Genomic DNA, 24,268 nt, shown 5'->3' with positions numbered 1-24,268 from the left:
TCCAACCATAGAGTTCCAACTCAGCTGACTCCTGGGCTGAGAAGATTAGTCATGTCATGTTGACTTGGCCATGGAAAGGTGAGATTCATTACACTCTCAACCCAGTAGGTGGGGATATATTCACTGTCCGAAACGAGGCGGAGCTTACATTCCAATGGGATGAATTACATCCTCCTACGTCACTCTGGGATAAACTGCGATCACTCATTCGAACTACGCTGTTAGCGGTGTTTCAGGGCTGATAGGCACCTACAGCTTCTGGAAACTATCGCAAAAAATATATATCAAATAAATCGTACATAATCGTGTTATTTGATCGGTTTGGGTAATGGCAATAATTTAACAGAGTTTTGAACGCAACGCGTTTCCGAATGCGACTACCAACTTCCAAGCGATGCAATCGCCACTGAAAACTTTCATTTCAAGAAGGCCTTATTTTTTTTATTTTTACAACAGGTCCACGGCATATGCGGAGAGGGGACTGATTAGGCTATACAGCCTACGAAATACATGTAGTTATCTTTGGTTTATTTTACAGCCAAAGTTACTTAAGTTACTTACTTTCAATAACAAGAAGAGACAACTCTTCGACTGGTTTATCGGACAGGCTACGGGACAGGATCAGGATTAAAAAGCAATCGAACGCCTTCAGTTTTCCTCGAAACTACGAGCCAAGGAATTCCAAATCTGGTTAAATGCGGTACGAGGCTAAAATGATGCCGGTGAGAGTTTCTGCCTTTGATTGCTTGAAAAAAAGTCGTTGTGATACTGTATTACAGGGCTATTTGCTTGTATTACGTTGAGTTTATACAGCAACATAGGCTAGTTTATAGCCTACGCAACATTGTAGCACACTCCAGTTGCAGGCATTACATTGACGTACTTGCTGGTTACTTTTTTGCCATATCCATTTTCAATAAATGTGTTTTCAGCCATAAAGGAAAACTCAAGTTACAGCACATTACAATTTACACTTGGGGATGATGCAACCTAAGGTTTGGCTACACAAGACTCACGTAGGAAACTATAGAATATCAACAGAATTTCAAATATTGTTTCATCTTTAAGAAACGGAGTATTGATGTTTCTTTGCATAGCCTCTTATAAGCTAAAACATTTTATGCAGGAAGCCTTTTTAAGTGTTTTATTCACTAGGTAGTTGTTGTTATTGTTCGCATTGAATAACCCACCCTACACAGCTCTGAGGATTTGCATAGTAGTCTAATTTGATGCCCAATCACCCCAATGTGTACATTTTTATGTCCATAGGAGATGTGCAAAGTCTTTTTTTTCTCAAAATATTATTATATCCTAAAATCAGATAGTTTTGACACAGAATTTGAATATTGTGGTTATTGTTTTTCCTTAAACAAGGCACCCAGCAGTTTTGAACCTGGACCCCTGCCAACATCATGAGGTCTAGTCCTTTTGCTGCAGTGCTGAGCTCCATCTCTCAGTACTTTTAAATATAGAGAAAGAAAGAGAGGAGAAGGAGCAGAGCGAGGGGCAGGAGGCGGTATAGAAAACAACTTGAAATTATGTCTGGCACTGTTGTATATTTTGAAAAATGCCAGGCTATGTTCCTAACTGATACTGACTATAGGTACCTAGGTTCTGGTGCAAAGTCCAAGTTTGTCTGTGACCAGTCAGTGTGCTGTGCACTACTCTGTATGGCACCAGCTGGTAAAAATTCCGGATGAAAGGAAAGTTCTTCAGGTTGTGGTTGATTGTCCCCGAGGAGTTGTCAGGACCTCTAATCTTAGGAATGCTTCTTTCTGATGGGTTTTCCCCGAAATCCACTGCAAAAATACGTACGTGGATGTCAATGCCAGAAGTAAAATGTTACTGAGATTAAGATGTTTCACCGAATCACCTTGTCATCATTTGTGTGTAATTATGCGAGTGTGGATCTGTGTGTGTGTGTACCTAACACACGTACAAACACTACCATGTTTATCTTAGTATTACTGTACATATTGGTAGCCTACAGTGTGTGCTTCTCTCCCCCTCATTTTTCCTGTCATGTTCTCAGGCAGCAGTGACCGAGTGTTTTCAGAATGCGAGATATGACCCAGCTCCACTATTCACACCCAGCCATTTGTTATCGCCAACCTCCATTCACATGGACATCAATATATGTCCTTATCCTTACCATGCCATGTTTCCATGGCGGAAATCGCTATAGGCCACAGGAGACCTTTGCCCTGTTGCTGTATGTGCGCAAGCGTGTGTGGTGTGTTATCTAGTCCTTTAACGCGTCTACTCTGTGCTATTACCTCTTCCACCTGCACATCGACTCTGTACGGGTACCCTATGTACAGTCCCAGTCAAAAGTTTGAACACACCTACTCTTTCAAGGGTTTTTCTTTGTTTTTACTATTTTCTACATTGTAGAATAATAACGAAGACATAACTATGAAATTACACATGGAATCTTGTAGTAAACAAAAAAGTGTTTTAGATTCTTAAAAGTAGCCACCCTTTGCCTTTGACAGATTTGCACAATCTTGGCATTCTCTCAACCAGCTTCACATGGAATGCTTTCCCAACAGCCTTGAAGGAGTTCCCACATACACTGAGCACTTGTTGGCTGCTTTTCCTTCACTCTGTGGTCCAACTCATCCAAACCATCTCAATTGGGTTGAGATCGGGTGATTGCGGATGCCAGGTCATCTGATGCAGCACTCCATCACTCTCCTCTTTGGTCAAATATCCCTTACACAGCCTGGAGGTGTGTTGGGTCATTGTCTTGTTGAAAAACAAATGATAGTCTTACTAAGCGCAAACCAGATGGGATTGTGTATCACTGCAGAATTCTGTGGTAGCCATGCTGGTTAAGTGTGCCTTGAGTTCTAAATTCAAGGCACACTTAACACCATCACCTCCGTGCTTCACTGTGGGAACCACACATGTGTAGATCATCCGTTCACCTACTCTGCGTCTCACAAAGACACGGCGTTTGGAACCAAAAATCTAAAATTTGTACTCATCAGACCAAAGGACAGATTTCCACCAGTCTAATGTCCATTGCTTGTGTTTCTTGGCCCAAGCAAGTCTCTTCTTATTGGTGTCCTTTAGTAGTGGTTTCTTTGCAGCAATCTGATCATGAAGGGTTGAGTCAGTCTCCTCTGAACAGTTGATGTTGAGATGTCTGTTACTTGAACTCTGTGAAGCATTTATTTGGGCTGCAATTTCTGAGGCTGGTAACTCTAATGAACTTATCCTCTGCAGCAGAGGTAACTCTGGGTCTTCCTTTCCTGTGGCGGTCTGATGAGAGCCAGTTTCATCATAGCGCTTGATGGGTTTTGCGACTCACTTGAAGAATCTCATGTATAAAATATGTTTTGATTTGTTAACACTTTTTTGATTACTACGTGATTCCATATGTGTTATTTCATAGTTTTGTTGACTTCACTATTATTCTACAATGTAGAAAATAGGAAAAATAAGGAAAAACCCTGGAATGAGTAAGTGTGTCCAAACTTTTGACTGGTACTGTATATAGCCAAGTAATCGTTACTCATTGTTGTATTTATTCCTCGTGTTATTATCATGTTTCTATTATTTTTATATTTCTCTCTCTGCATTGTTGAGAAGGGCCTGTAAGTAAGCATTTCACAGTTAGTTGAGCATGTGACAAATAACATTTGATTTTATCAGTACGGTTAGCAGTCGGCACAATCCCCATCACAATAGAGCCACATTGGAACATGAAGTATTGTCTGTGCTTGCACAATGAATGTCCCCTGGACCTGTATGTACTGTTCAGTACTCTGTTGTAGATATAATGTAGCAACGTCATGGGTAGCTGGGATGGGGGAAGGCAGTAAAGAAGGTTCCCTGTTTTCAGAGGACAATAGGCCCAGGGACTCTTTATGACATGGTGTAGAAGAGGACATTGTGCGTGTCCTGTCTGTCTATGATAAGAGATGCTCTCTGTTTTTTTTCCTCTTGTACCATTGTGGCTGCAGGCTAGTTGTACACAACACTTTTACTATGGTGAATCCTTATCTTCTGTCCAGACAAGCTCTGTGTACAGCTAGCAGTGATTAACATATTGGTCGTGAGCTGATGTTTACAAAGTGTTGTGATCAAAGCTAATGTTTTTTGCTGATTTTGAATTGATTTCAACCAACCTATGACAGTTTGAGGGCATTGAGGTGAAACTCTGGTTAGCCTATAGGCCTATCCTTTAATGGACAAATCTCTTATATTTTTAAAGGGACACACTTTTTTGTCACAATTACTTCTTAGACCTATACACATTTGTTCCTTAACAGCAATGTGTTCAATGTTGACCTAAACATATTGTCTTAATCAACAGCAACCACACAAGACTAATGGGGTGATGTTGTGGGCAGCCCTGCTTGACTTTGCCGTGTGTCAACAGAGACCTGAAGAGATTTTCTCTCTGTGTGACCACTGACTGGCTTTGTGTTGACTCTCTGGGAGGGCCCCTTCTTACGCAACACCTGACATTCACACCCGTCAGGTGGAGGTTGGCTCAGCTATATGAGGGAGATCCAAGGACATACAGTATGTTCATGTGTACACAAGGACCCCGCTTGGAGTAATCACTGGACCATAACGAATCATCTCCTTAAGGCTAGTGGTAAAAAATGCATTTTAATAATAAAATGGGCCTAGTGCTGGATGGATGTGGTTTGTAGAGGAGTGAGTGGATTAGGCCTATATGCTGATATTCAAATCTAAAGTCTCCAACTGTACAGTACATGACACACTGAGATCTGCCGTCAGTGATAAATGTTCTGAGTGGGTGTCCTCTTTGTAGTAGCTTATTGAGAATGGATATGGGTGTAACTTCTGAAGCAAACCCGTCAGAGGAAGGAAGAAGGCACAGCACCATAGAATCACCTGACCTGGCGTCCTCTTACCTGCGCTAGAATCCAGTGATTGACTTGACGTCCTTGGTGGATTCAGGTGGAAGGGGTAAGGATGTTTAGAGTGGCTGTACTGTAGAGCGATTGAGAGACGGTGAGGTTATTGTGAGTGTAATGTCAGGGGCAGTAATCCTAGGCCACCCGTAAGGATGAGAGAGGTCAGAGTAGAGCACTGTAGCAGCCAGGGGTGGTCAGAGGATTTACCTGAAACTAGGCCTACACTTCTGGGAAACGCATTGTGTCCCTCACTCACCTGCGCCAGTGATCTCTTTAAACTTGTTCCTGCTCATTCCAAATTGGCCCTAATAAATACATTATAACGTGTCCCTTCTAAAACATGGGATTGTGTTTGTTGCTCAGCTTAAAACCAGTTTGTCAAGGATAGGAAAGGGAAGATTAAGCAGAATGAGCCAATTTCTATCCATAATGTGGCCCCCATTTCTCTCATCTCTCACAGGAAGCTCATAGTTGGATCTCTTTCATCACAATACGATATGCAGGATGGAGAGACCAGGAAAGGATGAGTTTTGAGGGAAACATGGTGCAGTGCAGACCGGGACGGGAGGTTATGCTGAATTTAAGTAGGGAGTGATGTAGCCTACTGCAGACTACAAGCACAAGCTGTTGCAGCTGAGTTGTGTACCACAGGCTACCGTTCTCACCAATTACATTTTCTCCTCCATCTTCCCCGTTAATGGAGGTAGATTTAAAGGAATAATGTATAGAGGATTCTGCCTTGTGTTTTTGAAGTACTGCCCGGCTGGAGCGGGTCAAGTCTTCAGGCCCAGAGTTCTGCAGAGAGGACGGAAGGTAACACTGACAGACAGACAAAGGCACGGAGATGCAGTCTGTCTTGATGCAGTCTCTTGACTTCCTTAGAGGGGGCTCGCTCAACAAGACCTAGTTGGCGCACTTGCTTACCCCAGCAATATCTGTAATGGACAGAGAAGGGTGTGTGTCTGTGCGCTTACATGTGTGTGAGGCCTGGCAGCACTCCGTAGGTATCTCTGACTACACTACATGACCAAAGTATGTGGACGCCTGCTCGTCGAACATCTCAATCCAAAATCTTAGGCAGTAATATGGAGTTTGTCCTCCCTTTGCTGCTATAACATCCTCCACTCTTCTGGGAAGGCTTTCCACTGGATGTTGGAGCATTGCTGCGGGGGCTTGCTTCCATTCAGCCACGAGCATTAGTGACGTCGAGCACTGATGTTGGGCGATTAGGCCTATCTCGCAGTTGGTGTTCCAATTCATCCCAAAGGTGTAAGATGGAGTTGAGGTCAGGGCTCTGTGCAGGCCAGTCAAGTTCTTCCACACCGGTCTCGACAAATACTTTCTGTATGGACCTCGCTTTGTGCACGGGGGCATTGTCATGCTGGAACAGGAAGGGCCTTCCCCAAACTGTTGCCACAAAGTTGGAAGCACACAATTAGTCTAGAATGTCATTGTATGCTGTAGCTTTAATATTTCCCTTCACTGTAACTAAGGGGCCTAGCCCGAACCATGAAAAACAGCCCCAGACCATTTTTCCTCCTCCACCAAACTTTACAGTTGACACTATACATTCGGGCAGGTAGTGTTCTCCTGGCATCCGCCAAACCCAGATGTAGTCCGTCGGACTGCCAGATGGTGAAGCGTGATTCATCACTCCAGAGAACGCATTTCCACTGCTATAGAGTCCAATGGCGGTGCGCTTGGCATTGCGCATGGTGATCTTAGGCTTGTGTGCGGCTGCTCGGCCATGGAAATCAATTTCATGGAGTCCCTGATTGGATGCAACGTCAGCACAAGAAATGTTCAGAGGCAGTTTGGAACTCGGTAGTGAGTGTTGCAACCGAGGACAGAATATTTGTTACACTAGGGCACTCGGCGGTCCCGTTCTGTGATCTTGTGTGGCCTACCCCTTGGCGGGTGAGCCGTTGTTGCTCATAGATATTTCCACTTCACAATAACAGCACTTACAGTTGACCGAGGCATCTCAAGCAGGGCAGAAATTTGACAAACAGACTTGTTGGAAAGGTGGCGTCCTATGACGGTGCCAGGTTGAAAGTCACTGAGGTCTTCAGTAAGGCCATTCTACTGCCAATGTTTGTCTATGGAGATTGCATGGCTTTGTGCTCGATTCTTAACACCTGTCAGCAACGGTGTGAAAGTATTCAGACCCCTTGACCTTTTCCACATTTTGTTACGTTACAGCCTTAATCAATTTTAGAATATATCGTTTTCCCCCTCATCAATCTACACACAATACCCCAATGACAAAGCAATTTTTTTTTTTTATGTTTGCAAATGTATTAAAAATATACTGAAATATCACATTTACATAAGTATTCAGACCCTTCACTCAGTACTTTGTTGAAGCACCTTTTGCGTTGATCACAGCCTCGAGTATTTTTGGGTACGACGCCACAAGCTTGGTACCCCTGTATTTGGGGGGGTTTCTTCCATTATTTTCTGCAGATCCTCTCAAGCTATGTCAGGTTGGATGGGGAGTGTCGCTGCACAGCTATTTTCAGGGCTCTCCAGAGAGGTTTGATCGGGTTCTGGCTGGTCCACTCAAGGACATTCAGAGACTTGTCCCAAAGCCACTCCTGCGTTGTCTTGGAGTGTGCTTAGGGTTGTTGTCCTGTTGGAAGGTGAACTGTCATCCCAGTCTGAGGACCTGAGCACTCTGGAGCAGCTTTTCATCATAGATCTCTCTGTACTTTGCTCTGTAAATTTTTTCCCCTTGATCCTGACTAGTCTCCCAGTCCCTACTGCTGAAAAACATCCCCACATCATGATGATGATGCTGCCACCACCATGCTTCACGGTAGGGATGGTGCCAGGCTTACTCCAGACGTGACACTTTGCGTTCAGGCCAAAGAGTTCAATCTTGGTTTCATCAGACCTTTAGGTGCCTTTTGGCAAACTCGAAGTGGGCTGTCATGTGCCTTTTTTCCTGAGGAGTGGCTTCTGTCTGGCCACTCTACCATAAAGGCCTGATTGGTGGAGTGTGCTGCAGAGATGGTTGTCCTTCTGGAAGGTTCTCCCATCTCCACAGATGAACTCTAGAGCTCTGTCAGAGTGACCATCGGGTTGTTGGTCACCTCCCTGACCAAGACCCTTCTCCCCCGTTTGGCTGGGTGGCCAGCTCTAGGAAGAGTCTTGGTGGTTTCAAACTTTACAATGCTGTAGAAATGTTTTGGTACCCTTCCCCAGATCTGTGCCTCGACACAATCCTGTCTGAGCTCTACGGACAATTCCTTCGACCTCATGGCTTCGTTTTTTTTCTCTGACGTGCACTGTCAACTGTGGGACCTCATATAGACAGGTGTGTGCCTTTCCAAATCATGTCCAATCAATAGAATTTACCACAGTTTGACTCCAATCAAGTTGTAGAAACATCTCAAGGATGATCAATGGAAACAGGATGCACCTAAGCTCAATTTCAAAACTCATAGCAAAGGGTCTGAGTACTTATGTAAATATGATATTTCTGTTTTTTGCCAAAATCTCTGAACCTGTTTTTGCTTTGTCATTATGGGGTGTTGTAGAAATCCATTTTAGAATAAGACTGTAACGTAACAATGTGGAAAAGGGGAAGGGGTCTGAATGCTTTCCGAATGCACTGTATAGTGTATTTATGCACACACAGTGGTATTGATGTTTGCTCTTTAAGCAAGCCTTTCATTTTGCTGGTTACTTTGACATTGAAGTCTAACTCTATTACTGTGCCTCATGTTTAGCCCTGAGGATCTTATAATGAAAACTGCCAAGGGGACAGTTTTGATACCCCCCTCTCGCTCTCTCTCTCTCATGCTAACTCAATAAAAGAGAAATTTAATTTGTGCTAGAGGAGAATGACATGCACTGGTATTGGCCCCTACAGGTAGATAGTAGTGTGTGTCAGGGAAGGTTAAAAATGGACTGTTATAATGATATCAAATTTTCTTGAGAATGCGGTTAGGCTACCCTCACCTTTTTACAAATCATGTTGTAGATTACAAATTGAGTTTGTTTCTATGTGTCTCTCTCTCCCTGTCTGTCTCCCGCGCTTCTATGTAGTAGAGCACGTGTGCGTTATCTGTTTGAGTGGGAGTGGCACGCGCACACACACTACCCTCCTCCTACTTCCTGTAATTGTCTGTGTTGTGTTTATGTTTAAACAGCATGCCTAAACAACTGGAGAGGCCTGATAAGCCTGTTCCCACCCAGGAACCTGCCCAAAACCACTGATGCAGGGTCAACTCATTTCCCATCCCCTAATAGTTAACGTTAGGATTGGGGGTGGGTCAGTCTGATCTTACAGCAGGGCACTCCGTACCTCAATCCCCTTGGTCTAGGCAACATGACAAGCTCAATGTAGTTGAAAGTTTACACACACACACAAGAACAAGAACCCCCATGGTCATGTTTGAAAGGTTACATTAGTGTCATCAGCTGTGGTTGCTCTCCTGCTCTCAGAAGTGCTTTCATAGAATGAATCCCAGACGGACAGGGTTTGATGTTGTTTTGCTACCATTGGCTTTCATCAGGCAGACCCATGCCTGTCTGATCACAACAGGATATTGGGTGCACCTGCTATCTATTTGACTGGCAGCTGGCACTCTCTTCTTGGCCATTAGAAACGACCCATATTCCTCAAGCGGGGAATGCAGCACAGCATGTGGTCTGGGTAATGCTGACGCTGCTACGCTCTCTATCTTGGGTGAAAGTGTCAAGGTTTAGGCTAGTATATAGCAAGGATTTTATGGCGTGCTTTTATGTGGCTTGGGTTAATTGTTTTCTTACTGAATAGGCATATCAGTTGACTTTGGCCGACTTGTCTTAGATCTTTTTCCTGTGCTTTGTTATACAGCTGGTGTACAGCTGGTGTTATTGTTGCTTAATTGTCTTATCAGGTTTTTTTATTGACCAGTGTTTGTTTCTCTGGCTGTGGTGTTTATGACTTACAATTTTGAGTGCATACATTTTCATACTGGTCCCCCTTGGCAATCGAACCCTCAACCCTGGGGTTGCAACCGCCATGCTCTACCAACTGAGCTACACGGGACAATGAATATTTAATACACTCTAGGGTAGTCTCAACACCACTCTCCATGCTTTAGTTTAACATTCTCCTCTAGCGTTTGTATGAACTTGAACATTATTATAGGTAATGTTGTATAAAAGAGAAATGGGCATAATAGAAAATAGTTTCATGACATTAAGAAAAATAAATTGAATATGTGCTAGCTGTTGGCAACGGCTGTCCCATTACAACAAATGGGCAATATACTAGACATATTATGCAGTACAGTATATTTTTACTACCCATCCCCCCTCTCTATAACCTCTCACACCTCTCCTTTACGGCTGAGGCGGACATGACGTTTTGTCAGCTGGTTATTGTCATGCAAAAGACTGCTGGTCTCACGGTAGTATCTCCAGGCTTACACACACAAAAGACTGCTGGTCTCACGGTAGTATCTCCAGGCTTACACACCCAAAAGACTGCTGGTCTCACGGTAGTATCTCCAGGCTTACACACCCAAAAGACTGCTGGTCTCACGGTAGTATCTCCAGGCTTACACACACAAAAGACTGCTGGTCTCACGGTAGTATCTCCAGGCTTACACACACAAAAGACTGCTGGTCTCACGGTAGTATCTCCAGGCTTACACACACAAAAGACTGCTGGTCTCACGGTAGTATCTCCAGGCTTACACACACAAAAGCTGCATACAAGCCACTGATGCGCGCATTTGGAACATCTACATTTAAAAAGTATAATAATTTAATATACACCATCACAATAAATCCGTTATTGATTTTAGTCAGGTCAAAAGAAACATGATAGGAAGAAAATATGTTTTCAGAAGAACAGAGTATGAAATGTCCTACTGCAGGGGTCGGTAACCTAACACAAAAAAACAAAACAAAGAAAATCTATAGAGTACCATTCAAAAGTTTGGACACCTACTCATTCCAGGGTTTATCTTTATTTTTTACTATTTGCTACATTGTAGAATAATAGTGAAGATTTCGAAACTATGAAATATCACATGGAATCTTGTAGTAAGCAAGAACAGCTCAAATAAGCAAAGAGAAACGGCAGTCCATCATTACTTTAAGACATGAAGGTCAGTCAATTCGGAAAAGGTTAAGAACTATGAACGTTTCTTCATGTGCTGTTGCAAAAACCAAGCACAATGAAGAAACTGGCTCTCTTGAGGACTGCCACAGGAAAGGAAGACCCAGAGTTACCTCTGCTTTAGAGGATAAGTTCATTAGAGTTACCAGCCTCAGAAATTGCACCCCAAATAAATGATTCACGGAGACACATCTCAACATCAACTGTTCAGAGGAGACTGCGTGAATCAGACCTTCATGGTCGAATTGCAGCAAAGAAACCACTACTAAAGGACACCAATAAGAAGAAGACTTGCTTTGGTCAAGAAACACGAGCAATGGACATTAGACCGGTGGTCTAGTCCTTTGGTCTAATGAGTCCAAATTTGAGATTTTTTCGTTCCAACCGCCGTGTCTTTGTGAGACGCAGAGTAGGTGAACGGATGATCTCCGCATGCGTGGTCTCACCGTGAATCATGGATTGGGAGGTGTGATGGTGTTGGGGTGCTTTGCTGGTGACACTGTCTGTGATTAAAAATAAAATAAAAATTCAAAGCACACTTAAACAGCATGGCTACCACAGCATTCTGCAGCGATACGCCATCCGATCTGGTTTGCGCTGAGTCCCACTATCATTTGTATTCCAACAGGACAATGTCCCAACACACCTTCAGGCTGTGTGAGGGCTATTTGACCAAGAAGGAGAGTAATGGAGTGCTGCGTCAGATGACCTGGCCTCCACAATCACCCGACCTCAACCCAACTGAGATGGTTTTGGATGAGTTGGACTGCAGAGTGAAGGAAAAGCGGCCAACAAGTGCGAGAACGCCAAAAGCCTGCAAATCTGTCATCAAGGCAAAGGGTGGCTACTTTAACAAATCAAAATATATTTCATATTTTAGATTCTTCAAACTCTTTTTTGGTTACTAAATGATTCCATATGTGTTAATTCATAGTTTTGATGTCTTCACTATTATTCTAAAATGTAGAAAATAGTCAAAATAAAGAAAAACCCTTGAATGAGTAGGCATGTCCAAACTTACTGTATGTTCCTAACCAGTTTATATTTGCAATAAGACACCTCGGGGGTTTGTGGTATATGGCCAATATACCACAAATAAGGCCTCGGGCCTTATTGCTCAAATAAATGTATAAATGCCTCATGAGACTGTTGGAAAAGAATTCCAGGTGAAGCTGGTTGAGAGAGTGCCAAGCGTGTGCAAAGCTGTCATCAAGGCAAAGGGTGGCTACTTTAAAGATTCTTAAATATAACACGTTTTTTTAACACTCGTTTACTACATGATTCCATATGTGTTATTTCATAGTTTGGATGTCTTTACTATCTACAAAGTTTTATTTTATAAACTGGAGAAAATAATTGAAATTGCATGCATTGGTTTTGAAATTGCGTTGGTATGTCAATCCTGATTAGCCAATGGGTGTTCATGATTTTGCAGGGGTTTCATATTATTAATTCAATACCAAGGCAGCACTGAAGATGAGAGATTTGTTTTCAGATAGCTAGCAAGCCTTTTTTTGTTATTTAAAAAAGTTCAGGGTGCAAAATGTCATCAGTAAAGAAATAAGGTAAGAGGCTCATTTATTGCCACTTAGACAAAGGACTATGGATTCGTTTTACTGAAGGACCGGTCTATTTGCGCTCTCTGTTGTAAAACTGTTGATTTGTTGGACTTGAAGTGTACGGCATTATTTTGAAACGAGATATAAGGAAAAGGTTAAAGGATGAGGCGGACAAGGTTGAAAGAATCAAGAGGGCCGTGTCCAGGTATGAAAAGCAAAGCTTTGTGTTCACATCTACATGCAGTCAATAGCAAGCTACAGAGGGGAGCTACAAAGTGCATCGCTAAACATTGAAAACAATTTACTAATGTGGAATATATCAAGGAGGCTTTCCTCAGTAGTTTGCAGGCTTTATTTAATTGATTGCCTAACAAAGATAAAAGACATGACTGTGTCTGCCAGAACTGTTGAAAGGTGAGTTACCGAGATGGTTGAAAAATGTAAAGGAGCAGCAAACTGTAGCGTTAAAAGATGCCCCTGTGTTTAGTGTGGCTCTTGATAAGTGTGTATGTGAATGACATTCCACGTCTGGCAGTTGTTGCAAGATACTGTGACTCAGAGCAGTTACGTGAGGAGCTGCTTTGTCGCAAACCCATGCATGGTACTACTAAATGGGAAGATGTAGCAAAAGCCTTCACAGATCATTTTGAGGAGAGCGGTGTCGGTTTAAAAAAACAACATTTGCTATTACAACTGACGGTGCCCCCGCTATGGTGGGGAAACATAAAGGATTCACAAAGCTGATTTGAAGATTGGCCACCCCGTGGTTAATGACACTATCATTTACCAAGAGAATCTGTGTTCAAAGTTCAAGTACGTGGTGCTAATGGACATCACTTCTGTTTAGCGTGCTATGGAATTCTTCCGGTTGTGGGCAATTAGATGTAATGCACATGTGAAAATCATAACTGGCACGCAAAAAAGGTTGCCGACCCCTGGCCAACTGTATGTTATCAGGCATTGCACCATGCTGTAGGCTTGTTCATTTAGCAGACAAGAAATGCTTGTAAGTCCCGTGCAATTATATTCTTACTATAAAATCATAAAATAATGGAACTGGAATGAATAAAATGGAAATGACAATTTTCCCATATAGGAGTGAGGTACTATATGCCAGATTTAGTTATTTGCCAACTTTAGTGGTAAATGATGCAAACCTATATGTTTTCATTTCTAATACGTTCTTTGGGCTGCATGTTGCGACTATAGGTGTTTTAGAGAAAGTCGCACATTTCTTTGAATGAATCATCACCTTAGAAAGCGCTGTCCATTTTTGTCACTTTAGGCTTTGAAACAACATCCACAACTACTGTGTTTTACTTTGTTTCAACCTGCTGAACTTATTTTTTTTCAAATTGATCATCACAATGAGGTGAGTTAAAAGCATGATACTGTTTTGGTGATAAGCGTTTGATATGATTTGCATTGATGTCAGAGGGGTTGAGGGACAATAGAGCCCCATTTTTAGGACCTGATGGTCGACTTCAATGCTGAGCCCCAGAGGGTTTTACCGTATGTCACAACCTCTATCTTGATCATCTCTCTCGCTCTCTTTCTCATTCTCTCATCTCCTCTCGTTATTTCTCTATTGTCTCCTTTCTCTCTCTCCAAACATGAACAGGGTCCCCTGCATGTCCTACTTCCTTCTAAGAGCGTGATGTCAGCTGCTGTGCCTATTTCTGAGTGACTTTTCTTGTCCTGCTGGGATTTAAAGCATATTTTCCCTCCTGGAAAAAGAGGATAATCTAATGCATTAAAGCTCCATATTGAAGCTTCAGAGAACTATATGCTTGTCTTACATGGTTTGTTGCCCCACTACAACCAAGCAGCCGCCGTCCATAAAACGCTTAAGTATCTGGGTCACTGTTATTTGAAACCTTGCTGACCAGATCTTTCCTGCAAAGATAAAGCTTCTACTCTGCTAGATCAGTTGAATGAGCCACACACCTTGTAGTCCAGTGGTATATAAAGGATTGGAGTGCTGGCTCGGGGTTGAAGTTCCTTCAAACAGACCTTATTCCGAAAATAAAATCCCAATTTCAGCTTCAATTTTTTTGTAAGTTGTTGAATATGCAATTTAAAAGAGAGGCCGTCATCAACTAAAATTCCAAGATATTTATATGAGGTTACAGTCTCAATCTCATTGCCCTGACAGGTAGTAATAGGTGAAAGGTTCAGAGGTCTATTTCTTGCATTAGAGAACACCATTAGTTTAGTTTTGTCAGTATTGAGGATAAGCTTTAATTGACACAAGGTATGTTGAACAGTATAAAAAGCAGTTTGCAAGTTCTGGAAAGCTTTTGTAAGAGACGAGGCACAACAGTAAATAACAGTATCATCAGCATAAAAGTGAAGTTGTGCATTTTGCACATTTTTGTCTAAATTAGTTATATAAATAGTGAATAAGAGGGGACAAGTACAGAGCCCTGGGGCACACCATTACAGACAGACAATTTAACAGACATGAGCCCATCAAATTGAGTGCACTGAGTTCTATCAGACAGATAGTTAGCAAACCATGCAACTGCATGCTCCGAAAGATCTACACTGATCAAGAAGATCAGGACCTGCAGGCTTTCTCTGATTTAAGGATTTCAGGGCTTTATCTACCTCCTGCACTGAGAATGGCAAACAGCTAAACGTTTGTCCAGCTCTCGCTGGTTCATCCACACAAGGTTGTACAGAGACAGAGGACACTGAATCAAACAGCCTACCAGATGATACAAAGTGCTCATTGAAACAATTCAGCATTTCAGTTTTGTCATATACAGCAACAAAGTCCTTTAGTACACATGACGGTAATTCCTTGACATTACTGTTTCCAGATCTAGACTTAATAGCCTTCCAAAACTGATAACAAATATTCAGACTTGGCCTGAGAAGAAAATAACACTTGTTTTGTAACTGCCTAAAAAGAAGCCAATCAGCATCAGAACATGATTTATATGCATATATTATATTTATGTGCCATACCACGCCCACATGAATGTTTATTGGTCAGTAGCATACATGTTTGAGATGCTACCCTGGAAAATATTGTGTTGAAATATTGGTCCATAGATGCTAAAAATCAAGTTTTGTGCAGATTTGTCATTCGGTGCCAGAGGAGTAGCGGTGTGTGTTTTTCACAAAATCCTAAATGACGGAAAATTCTTCATGGCGGACCTTATGGGTACTTGAGACATTTGTTCCTTGTGAGGAGAGGGACATATGTACCAAATTCCTTGAGTCTAGGTCAAATGGGGTGAGGGGTGTGACCTTTCAAAGTTTGCATTTTCAATTGCTTGTTTTCAATTGCTTGTTATAGCGCCACAATCTGGCCAATTGACATGGCATTGCATGAGAGGATCTGGCCTATGGGCTTTTACCATCACGTCAAGTTGCACCCTCCTGGATCTTAACATCTCACAGGAAGTTGCAATTTTTTAAACCACATCTGCGGAGAACTGGAATAATAACGGCAACAAATATGAATTTCACTCAGATTTTCTGTTTGAACCCCTAACAATTCTGTATTTAGGAACTTCATTAGGTGGGATGTCCCTTTCTGAGGTGAACGTTTGAATGATTTATCTGTCGTTCTTAAAACCGTTTCCCTTTATCTGGGGTGGTCCTTTAGAGGATGTGGCTTGAACCACTGTGACCCTTTTATATACAACCCCCCATCATCATAGGACTCCCGAGTGGCGCAGCGGTCTAAGGCACTGCATCTGTGCTAGAGGCGTCACTACAAACCCTGGTTCGGGCTGTATCACAACCGGCCGTGATCGGGAGTCCCAGAGGGTGGTGCACAATTTGGCCCAGCGTCGTCCGGGTTAGGGGAGGGTTTGCCTGTTGTAGGCCTTCATTGTAAAATAATAATTTGTTCTTAACTGACTTGCCCAGTTAAAGGTTAAATAAATCAAATCGCCCTACTGTAGTAAGCCAAGCATGATCTATGGCTAATTACTTAACCATTCAATAAAGTGGCCATTTGCTGCTGTATTTAACCAAACTACTGGTTAGGTCTGGACCACCTAGTTTGCATTATCGGCAGTGATGTTAATTGTGTGTATTGGGAGATCGCTTTTGATTTCTTAGACCTGAGCATTTAAAAAAAGGCCAGAAGAGAACAGTTTATGGTTAGAACGGACTCTTACAAGGATGGCTACTAGGGCTGTGACAATTATTTATTTACATGGCAAAAAATGGTCCTTTAAAAACCTGCTGTATGTAAAATATTGTGTAGTATAGCTTGGAAAATAAATACATGTGACTCTGGATGGCAACATCATTTGGTTCCCAACATTAGGGCTGTTTAACTAAATAAGTTAAATCCGCTTTGTGTTTTGTTTCCTTGCCACAATACTAACAAGTATAACTAACAAGATGTATTACATTTTTTTATTTAACCTTTATTTAACGTTACTGGTATCATCCAGACCCTACTGGCTACCTAGTTAGGACAATGTCAGTGTTGTAAAAATACAGGTTAAGTGAATGCAGTGTAGTTGATGCCATTTTTGGAATCAGCTCTAACCTTTCTGGTGCTCTCACATCAGGCGACAAGGAGGAGGAGGGGAATCCACTTTAGACCATTGAGATGCAGTGATGTGGAGCCCACTGTTCTGAACCTATACTATAGCCTGTCTTTGTTTTCACTGAGAGGGCTTTAGCTGCACTGCCCTCAGCCTTTGTGCCTGGGTGACCTGAATGACCCAATGTCCCTAATGTAGCCCTCCTAGGCATGGCTGGGCTGCGTATTCTTTACTGTGGTAAAGTGAATAGTATACTGTTTCTACATCACTCTTACAGTCTAACCAAGGGGCACTAACTGAAGAACAAACTGGATCTATGAAGGATGTTATTCTATTTAAGTTAGCTGACATAACAGGAGTAAAGTCGACGGAAACGATAGAATGACGTTCCTTGGGCTGGGTTGGGTCAACGAGGGATGACGTACACACACAGTGAGTGTGTTTAGTTCACCTGGTACCATAGGTTTATCCACAGGAGACCTCGTAATGCGTCGTTTATTTTATAACAGTTTCATTTCAATCTGTCACGCCAATACCTGTGAAGTTTACTGCAGAGAGCATATTCCACGAGTGGCCCAAAGCTTCTGAAACGTGCATCTGTTTATGACAAGGGGGTTTTCAGCATGGAGGGTCAGCATCTGTAAAGGGCTTATTGAACCAAGTTCACTGAAACATTACAATGGGATTGAGGCTGGGTTCTATTTGTTCAGTGTTTTTCGATGAATCCACTGTGTTTGAAATCCAATGGGTTTTTAGAGGCATGCTTTCTAGTAAACTACCAAAGACTTTAGTCCCATCTCGCAGTCATTCTCAGTGTTAGATCTCACCGTCTTGAGGCCAATGCAGGGGCAGTCTCGGCAACAATTTCACATTTTCAAATTCCACAGTGAAATTTGGCAGAGAAATGATTTTGGCTGAATAGACTGCCCTTCAGCCAGTGGCTTAAGTATTTCTACCCTTCAAAGTGCTCTGCTTGTTAGCAGTAGGGCTGTCATCGTGCCGACAGCCTTGGTTAACATTTAGCAGGCCATCAGCAGGGAAAAATGCTAGGTACTCTACTCCGGTTTTCATGTGGATACAGAGGATACATATAAATCTGTTTTATTTTTTGTCTGATTCCGTTTTGTTTTTCCAGGTTTCTGTTTTTGCTAGTTTCAAGTTTTCGATCTCAAAATCACAATTTATTATTTATAGAAAAACAACAAAATTGGATGTTCTAAGTCCACAACGATGCTTAAACCACATCAGGAGACCACTTTTGAGGTTTGTGAAAAATCAAAGAAATGTGTCTTGGGTGTAGTTGCTCTTTAATTAAACTGTGCTCCAGCCAGAGACCATTATTTGGTTAGCTATGTTTCTGTAGCGCTCATGTGATTGCAGAGTTTGCTGGATTTGTATTAATCACTGGATTAATACAAATAATCACGATACAATTCTGCCAGGACGGCACAGGCTACCTTGTAGTTAACATTTAATTGAGAAGGTTTTTGGGAAAGCCTTTCCATCTACCAGAAGACGGTTATCATCACATTAGCATCGCTGACGTCTACCCAAAGTGGTAGACAAAAATGGACACACAGACATGCAGTCTTGTGCGGTTGCCTCCAGAAAGTTAAGGGAAATACAAATCATTGATGCAGTTTATTCATGTCATATGATAATCTTGGAAAAATTAAAGCATTTCCTACTAATAAGTTACATACATTTAGTTCATTTCCTACTAAGTTCAATACATTTTGGAATATTGTTGAATTCCGTTTTAATGTCTGGATTCCGTGATTCCGTCCGTGTTCTCCGCAACACAGATTTTATAGCGCCCTAAGACAGCATGTTGCTATCAGTGTCGTGCAGGCAGGTATGGGGCTTTTAGGTAACTATCACTGAGAGTTAGATATGCAGGTTTGATAGCCTTGAAGTTGTCACTGTCTTACAATATTGATTGTGTTTTTAGGATAACTATTTTTGCCATGTGTCTTATGCCTCAGTGGGCATCTCTAGCCTTCATCAACTCTGATCATAACATTTGTGAAGTTGTTTATGTGAACAGTAGACATTACAATATGGTGCGATTTAAAATGTTAAAGGATGTCCTCATGCTAATATCCCATGTTTGTCTCTTCTCTGTCCCCCAGATGTTCCTGACAGTCTACCTCAGTAACAATGACCAGCATTTTACAGAGGTGCCCGTTACCCCAGAGACACTGTGCCGGGACGTGGTGGAGCTATGTAAGGAGCACGGAGAGACTGAATGCCACCTGGCTGAGATGTGGCGTGGATCTGGTGAGCCTCCTCCCCTTTCATGCCTGTATATGCCTGACAACTACCACCCCTATGCCTGTTATTTAGGCACCTGGACTAGTACCAATGTCTATGATCTACTGGTTACTTGGGAAAAACACATCTTGTCTTCTAAACAAACCCCAAGATGATATAGAACATAGGGAGAGTTTTGAGAGAACATCCTAATTTAGAAGGAACACAGAATAAAGGCTGGCTGTGTGCCAGCTGGCCAGATCTTTGTCCGTGTTGTCTCTGACGCTAACAAGCTAGGTGTATTATCTTTGTAGCCCACCACACAGATAACACATCTCTCACAAGTCTCTCTCAAGTGGAGAAATACGACTTCAGCCTTGAACAATCCCCACAGCTGCTCTCCAAGAATTCTTAGAACTCAAGTACCTGGGGTTAGAAGTGGACCGTTTCCATGGTTGTGTGTGGTTGCCATGAGAGACGAGACTGGGTGCCTGTGTTCCGGCTGGAGTACCTCTGTGTCCTTGAGGGGAAGATTTTGTAAGTGCTCAGGTGGAACCAGATTAATTTTGCACCTCTTTTTACAAAGCTGTTTTATTCTTTAGGTTTAGATAATTCCAACAAGAATAAACAGGCCGTGCTTTAATACTGTCCTGATTATTTCACATCCTTTTTTGTTATAAGAGAATCAAATCCAATTTATTTATATAGCCCTTCTTACATCAGCTGATATCTCAAAGTGCTGTACAGAAACCCAGCCTAAAACCCAAAACAGCAAGCAATGCAGGAGTAGAAGCATGAAGGCTAGGAAAAACTCCCTAGAAAGGCCAAAACCTAGAGAGGAACCAGGCTATGAGGGGTGGCCAGTCCTCTTCTGGCTGTGCCGGGTGGAGATTATAACAGAACATGGCCAAGATGTTCAAATGTTCATAAATGACCAGCATGGTCAAATAATAATAATCACAGTAGTTGTCGAGGGTGCAACAGGTCAGCACCTCAGGAGTAAATGTCAGTTGGCTTTTCATAGCCGATCATTCAGAGTATCTCTACCGCTCCTGCTGTCTCTAGAGAGTCGAAAACAGCAGGTCTGGGACAGGTAGCACGTCCGGTGAACAGGTCAGGTTTCCATAGCCGCAGGCAGAACAGTTGAAACTGGAGCAGCAGCATGGCCAGGTGGACTGGGGACAGCAAGGAGTCATCATGTCAGGTAGTCCTGAGCCATGGTCCTAGGGCTCAGGTCCTCCGAGAGAGAGAGAATTAGAGAGAGCATACTTAAATTCACACAGGACACCGGATAAGATAGAAGAAATACTTCAGATATAACAGACTGACCCTAGCCCTCCGACACATAAACTTCTGCAGCATAAATACTGGAGGCTGTGACAGGAGGGTCAGGAGACACTGTGGCCCCATCCGATGATACCCCCGGACAGGGCCAAACAGGCAGGATATAACCCCACCCACTTTGCCAAAGCACAGCCCCCGCACCACTAGAGGGATATCTTCAACCACCAAGGCATGAGCAAAGTGGTTGGAACGTTTTAAATACATTGGTGCACTAATCAACCATGTGTTTAGTACTTCTGTGTAATGAAGAGAAGATGCAATATGTTTAGAGGTTGGAGTGGTTGTGTAACAGGTCAGCTGAAAACATCAACAACAGATCATTGTCCTTCCCTGACAGAAAGATGAAGTGAAAATGGAAGTCTTGATTTAAATGCCTCTCCTTAGAATGTAGCCTAGTCCAGTCAGTCAGTGTGGTCTGACCGGATTAACAAACCACACAACACGTCATACGACACACACCTTGAGTTTTCCTTCATTTTTGCTGCGCTTGTCACTTTAGTCCTTGTATGTAAAACACATGAATACTGATAGGTGGGTCAAAACACATTTTATAGGGGGTGTCCATGTCAATATTTCCGAAGCCTGGGGGGTGCACTGCTTCTGTTCTCTAAACCTGTGTGTGTTCTTTATTCTACCCCCCCCCCCTCATCAGAGCGACCTATAGGAGTCGGGGAACGGATGCTGGACGTGCTCCAGCATTGGGGGCAGCACAGGGCAGAGGTGCGCTTCTACCTGCGCCATGACCGAGCGCCCAGCAGAGAATCTTGTGAGTTCCCAATGACCTGACAGGACAAAGTGCGTACAGAAGAACACAAGCACACCACACAGATACATTTTGAATTTATTTCAATTGACTGATTTCCTCATATGAACTGTATATACATCAGACAGTGTAAAGACAATCTCAGACACAGCGATGTAATCAATTACGTAACAAGTTGTTAGAAAGTAGAAACCCAGACAGCCCTCCCTCCCCATAGGACAGGGATTGAGCAACAGAAGCCTAAGACCCCCTTGATCCTCGAATGCCTATGGATTTCTATTACAAGACTTCAAATTCCAAACAAGCCTTATTAGCATAATGCTCTAGGGCTGTCACTGTGAAGGGATGTTCAAATCACATCCCTATAAGGTTGTTACTACTTTATTTTTCTTCAGAGATTTTTTTGTCCATGAGGCGATGTGGATCCCCTGTCCCTCGTTGCATAATTCCTAAACCCTCTACCCTTCCCAGCTTGTATCTGGGATTAGATGGTCGTTTTCCTTTCTGGCCATCTTAGCCTGCACTTGTTTTCCCGCACAGTTAGCTTGTTTGTTCTGAGGTCATGTCTTCGTAGTTAGTTGCCTTGTGATGGACTAAAATTGATTAGCTTAGCATTGTGTTCTTTCCACAGAGTTAGTTAGCCTTGTGGTACAGTTAGCTAGCTAAGCAGTGTTTTCTCTTCTTTCTCATAAAGCTTAGCTAGCTAACTATATAGACTATATTAAGTTATAGTGGTAGGAATTGCCAGGGACCTCACAATACGATATTATCACAATACTTAGGTGCCGATACGATATTTACTGCAATTCTCACGATGCTGTATGTATTGCGATTCGATATTGCAATTTGATGTTCCAAACATATTGCTCACTATGTCTGCTGCAAAGAGACAAGGGAAATCATGTGAAAATCAGTTTATATATATATATATATATATATATATATATATATATATATATGTTTTGTACACTCATTGTGTGTGTGTGTGTATGTGTGTGTGTATATATATATATATATATATATATATATATATATATATATATATACACATACATACACACACACACACACACACACACACACACACACACACACACAATGAGTGTACAAAACATATATAAATAAACTGATTATATATATATATATATATATATATATATAATCAGTTTATTTATATATGTTTTGTACACTCATTGTGTGTGTGTGTGTGTGTGTGTGTGTGTGTATATATATATATATATATATATATATATATATATATATATATATATATATATATATATATATATATATATATACACACACACACACACACACACACACACACACACACACACACACACACACACACACACACAATGAGTGTACAAAACATTAGGAATACCTTCCTAATGTTGAGTTGCACCCCCTTTTGCCCTCAGAACAGCCTCAATTCATCAGGGCATGGACTCTACAAAGGGTCAAAAGCATTCCACATGGATGCTGGCCCATGTTGACTCCAATGCTTCCCACAGTTGTGTCAAGTTGGCTGGATGTCCTTTGGGTGGTGGACCATTTTTTTGATGCACATGGGAAACTGTTGAGCGTGAAAAACCCAGCAGTTTTGCAGTTCTTGACACACTCAAACCAGTGCACCTGGCACCTACTACCGTACCCCGTTCTTGCCCATTCATCCTCTGAATGGTACACAATTGTCTTAGGGCTTAAAAATCATTCTTTAACCTGTCTCCTCCCCTATATATACACACAAACACACACACAGTACCAGTCAAAAGTTTGGACACACTTACTCATTCAAGGGTTTTTCTTTATTTTTACTACTTTCTACATTGTAGAATAATAGTGAAGACATCAAAACTATGAAATAACACATGGAATCATGTTGTAACCAAAAAAAATGTTAAACAAATAAAAATATATTTTAGATTCTTCAAAGTAGCCACCCTTTGCCTTGATGACACCTTTGCACACTCTTGGCATCAAGGCAAAGGGTTGTTACTTTGAAGAATCTGTTTTATATTGTTGTTTAACACTTTTTTGGTTACTACATGATATATAAAATAATACCTACTCATTCAAGGGTTTATTTATTTGTTATTTTTACAAATCGATGTATTAATATAATATTGTCCAAAAATAATATTGCGATATATAACTATCAAAACATAGTTCTCCCCATCACTATTAAGTTAGCTAAGTAGGCTATTCAGTTCATTTGTCATAGCATTACCTTATAGGCTAATTATGAGTTAGTTAGCTTAGCATGTTATTGTGCCCCTGAGTAGTCCTCCAGGCCTAGCCAATGTTTGTAGCAGATTTTGTCCAAAACTATTATGTAAGTTGCTTGGTCACGGGCCGGTGCTCGAGGGATGAAATCAGTTCCACTGGCTCCCTAAGACACCCTCAACACACAGACACAAATACACACACAGTCAATGATCAGCCCCTCAGAGACCCAGGGCACTGTAGTAAATCCTGAGATTATGACCGGTCTCTGGGCGACACTGATGTCTTTGTGCTGGCTGAGTGGCTTAGCTCGTCGCTAACGCTAGCCCGTCTGTGTTTGTGTAACCTGCTTGTGACTCCTCCCCTCCATCCGAAGGAGCCTATTGCAGAACGTATGTAGGTGTGTACTGTATGTGGTGTGTCAGTGTGTGGTGTATATAAGGGCGAGAGACGTTTGCTTCACTCATATCAGCTTTTGATCCAATGAACACTTTGCGTGAGTTTCTCATAGTTTCCTAACAGGCTCGGTGGCTTTTAATGTTAGTCAGGAAAACTTTTTATGCTTTACTCTTCTCTCTGACTGTTTT

At 42.1% G+C, this 24,268-nt stretch overlaps 1 protein-coding gene across 3 annotated transcripts in view; it reads left to right on the top strand.

Annotated features, from left to right (window-relative positions):
- Positions 1 to 203: 203 nt before the first annotated feature.
- LOC120017644 (apoptosis-stimulating of p53 protein 2-like) overlaps positions 204 to 24,268 on the top strand; it is a 49,182-nt gene continuing 25,117 nt past the window's right edge. For 2 of the 3 annotated variants that reach the window (XM_038960550.1, XM_038960549.1), the window contains exons 1-3: positions 204 to 722; positions 19,228 to 19,375; positions 21,345 to 21,458. In XM_038960550.1, the coding sequence (XP_038816478.1) occupies positions 696 to 722; positions 19,228 to 19,375; positions 21,345 to 21,458 (289 nt within the window). In that variant the 5' untranslated portion in view covers positions 204 to 695. Of the gene's footprint in view, positions 723 to 19,227; positions 19,376 to 21,344; positions 21,488 to 24,268 lie in introns of those variants that run through there. The other variant, XM_038960551.1, reaches the window with a different exon arrangement.

This window comes from Salvelinus namaycush, chromosome 22, assembly GCF_016432855.1.
Source record: "Salvelinus namaycush isolate Seneca chromosome 22, SaNama_1.0, whole genome shotgun sequence".
In the NCBI taxonomy this organism is placed as follows: Eukaryota; Metazoa; Chordata; class Actinopteri; order Salmoniformes; family Salmonidae; genus Salvelinus; species Salvelinus namaycush.
This window is presented reverse-complemented; position numbering and strand designations above follow the sequence as displayed.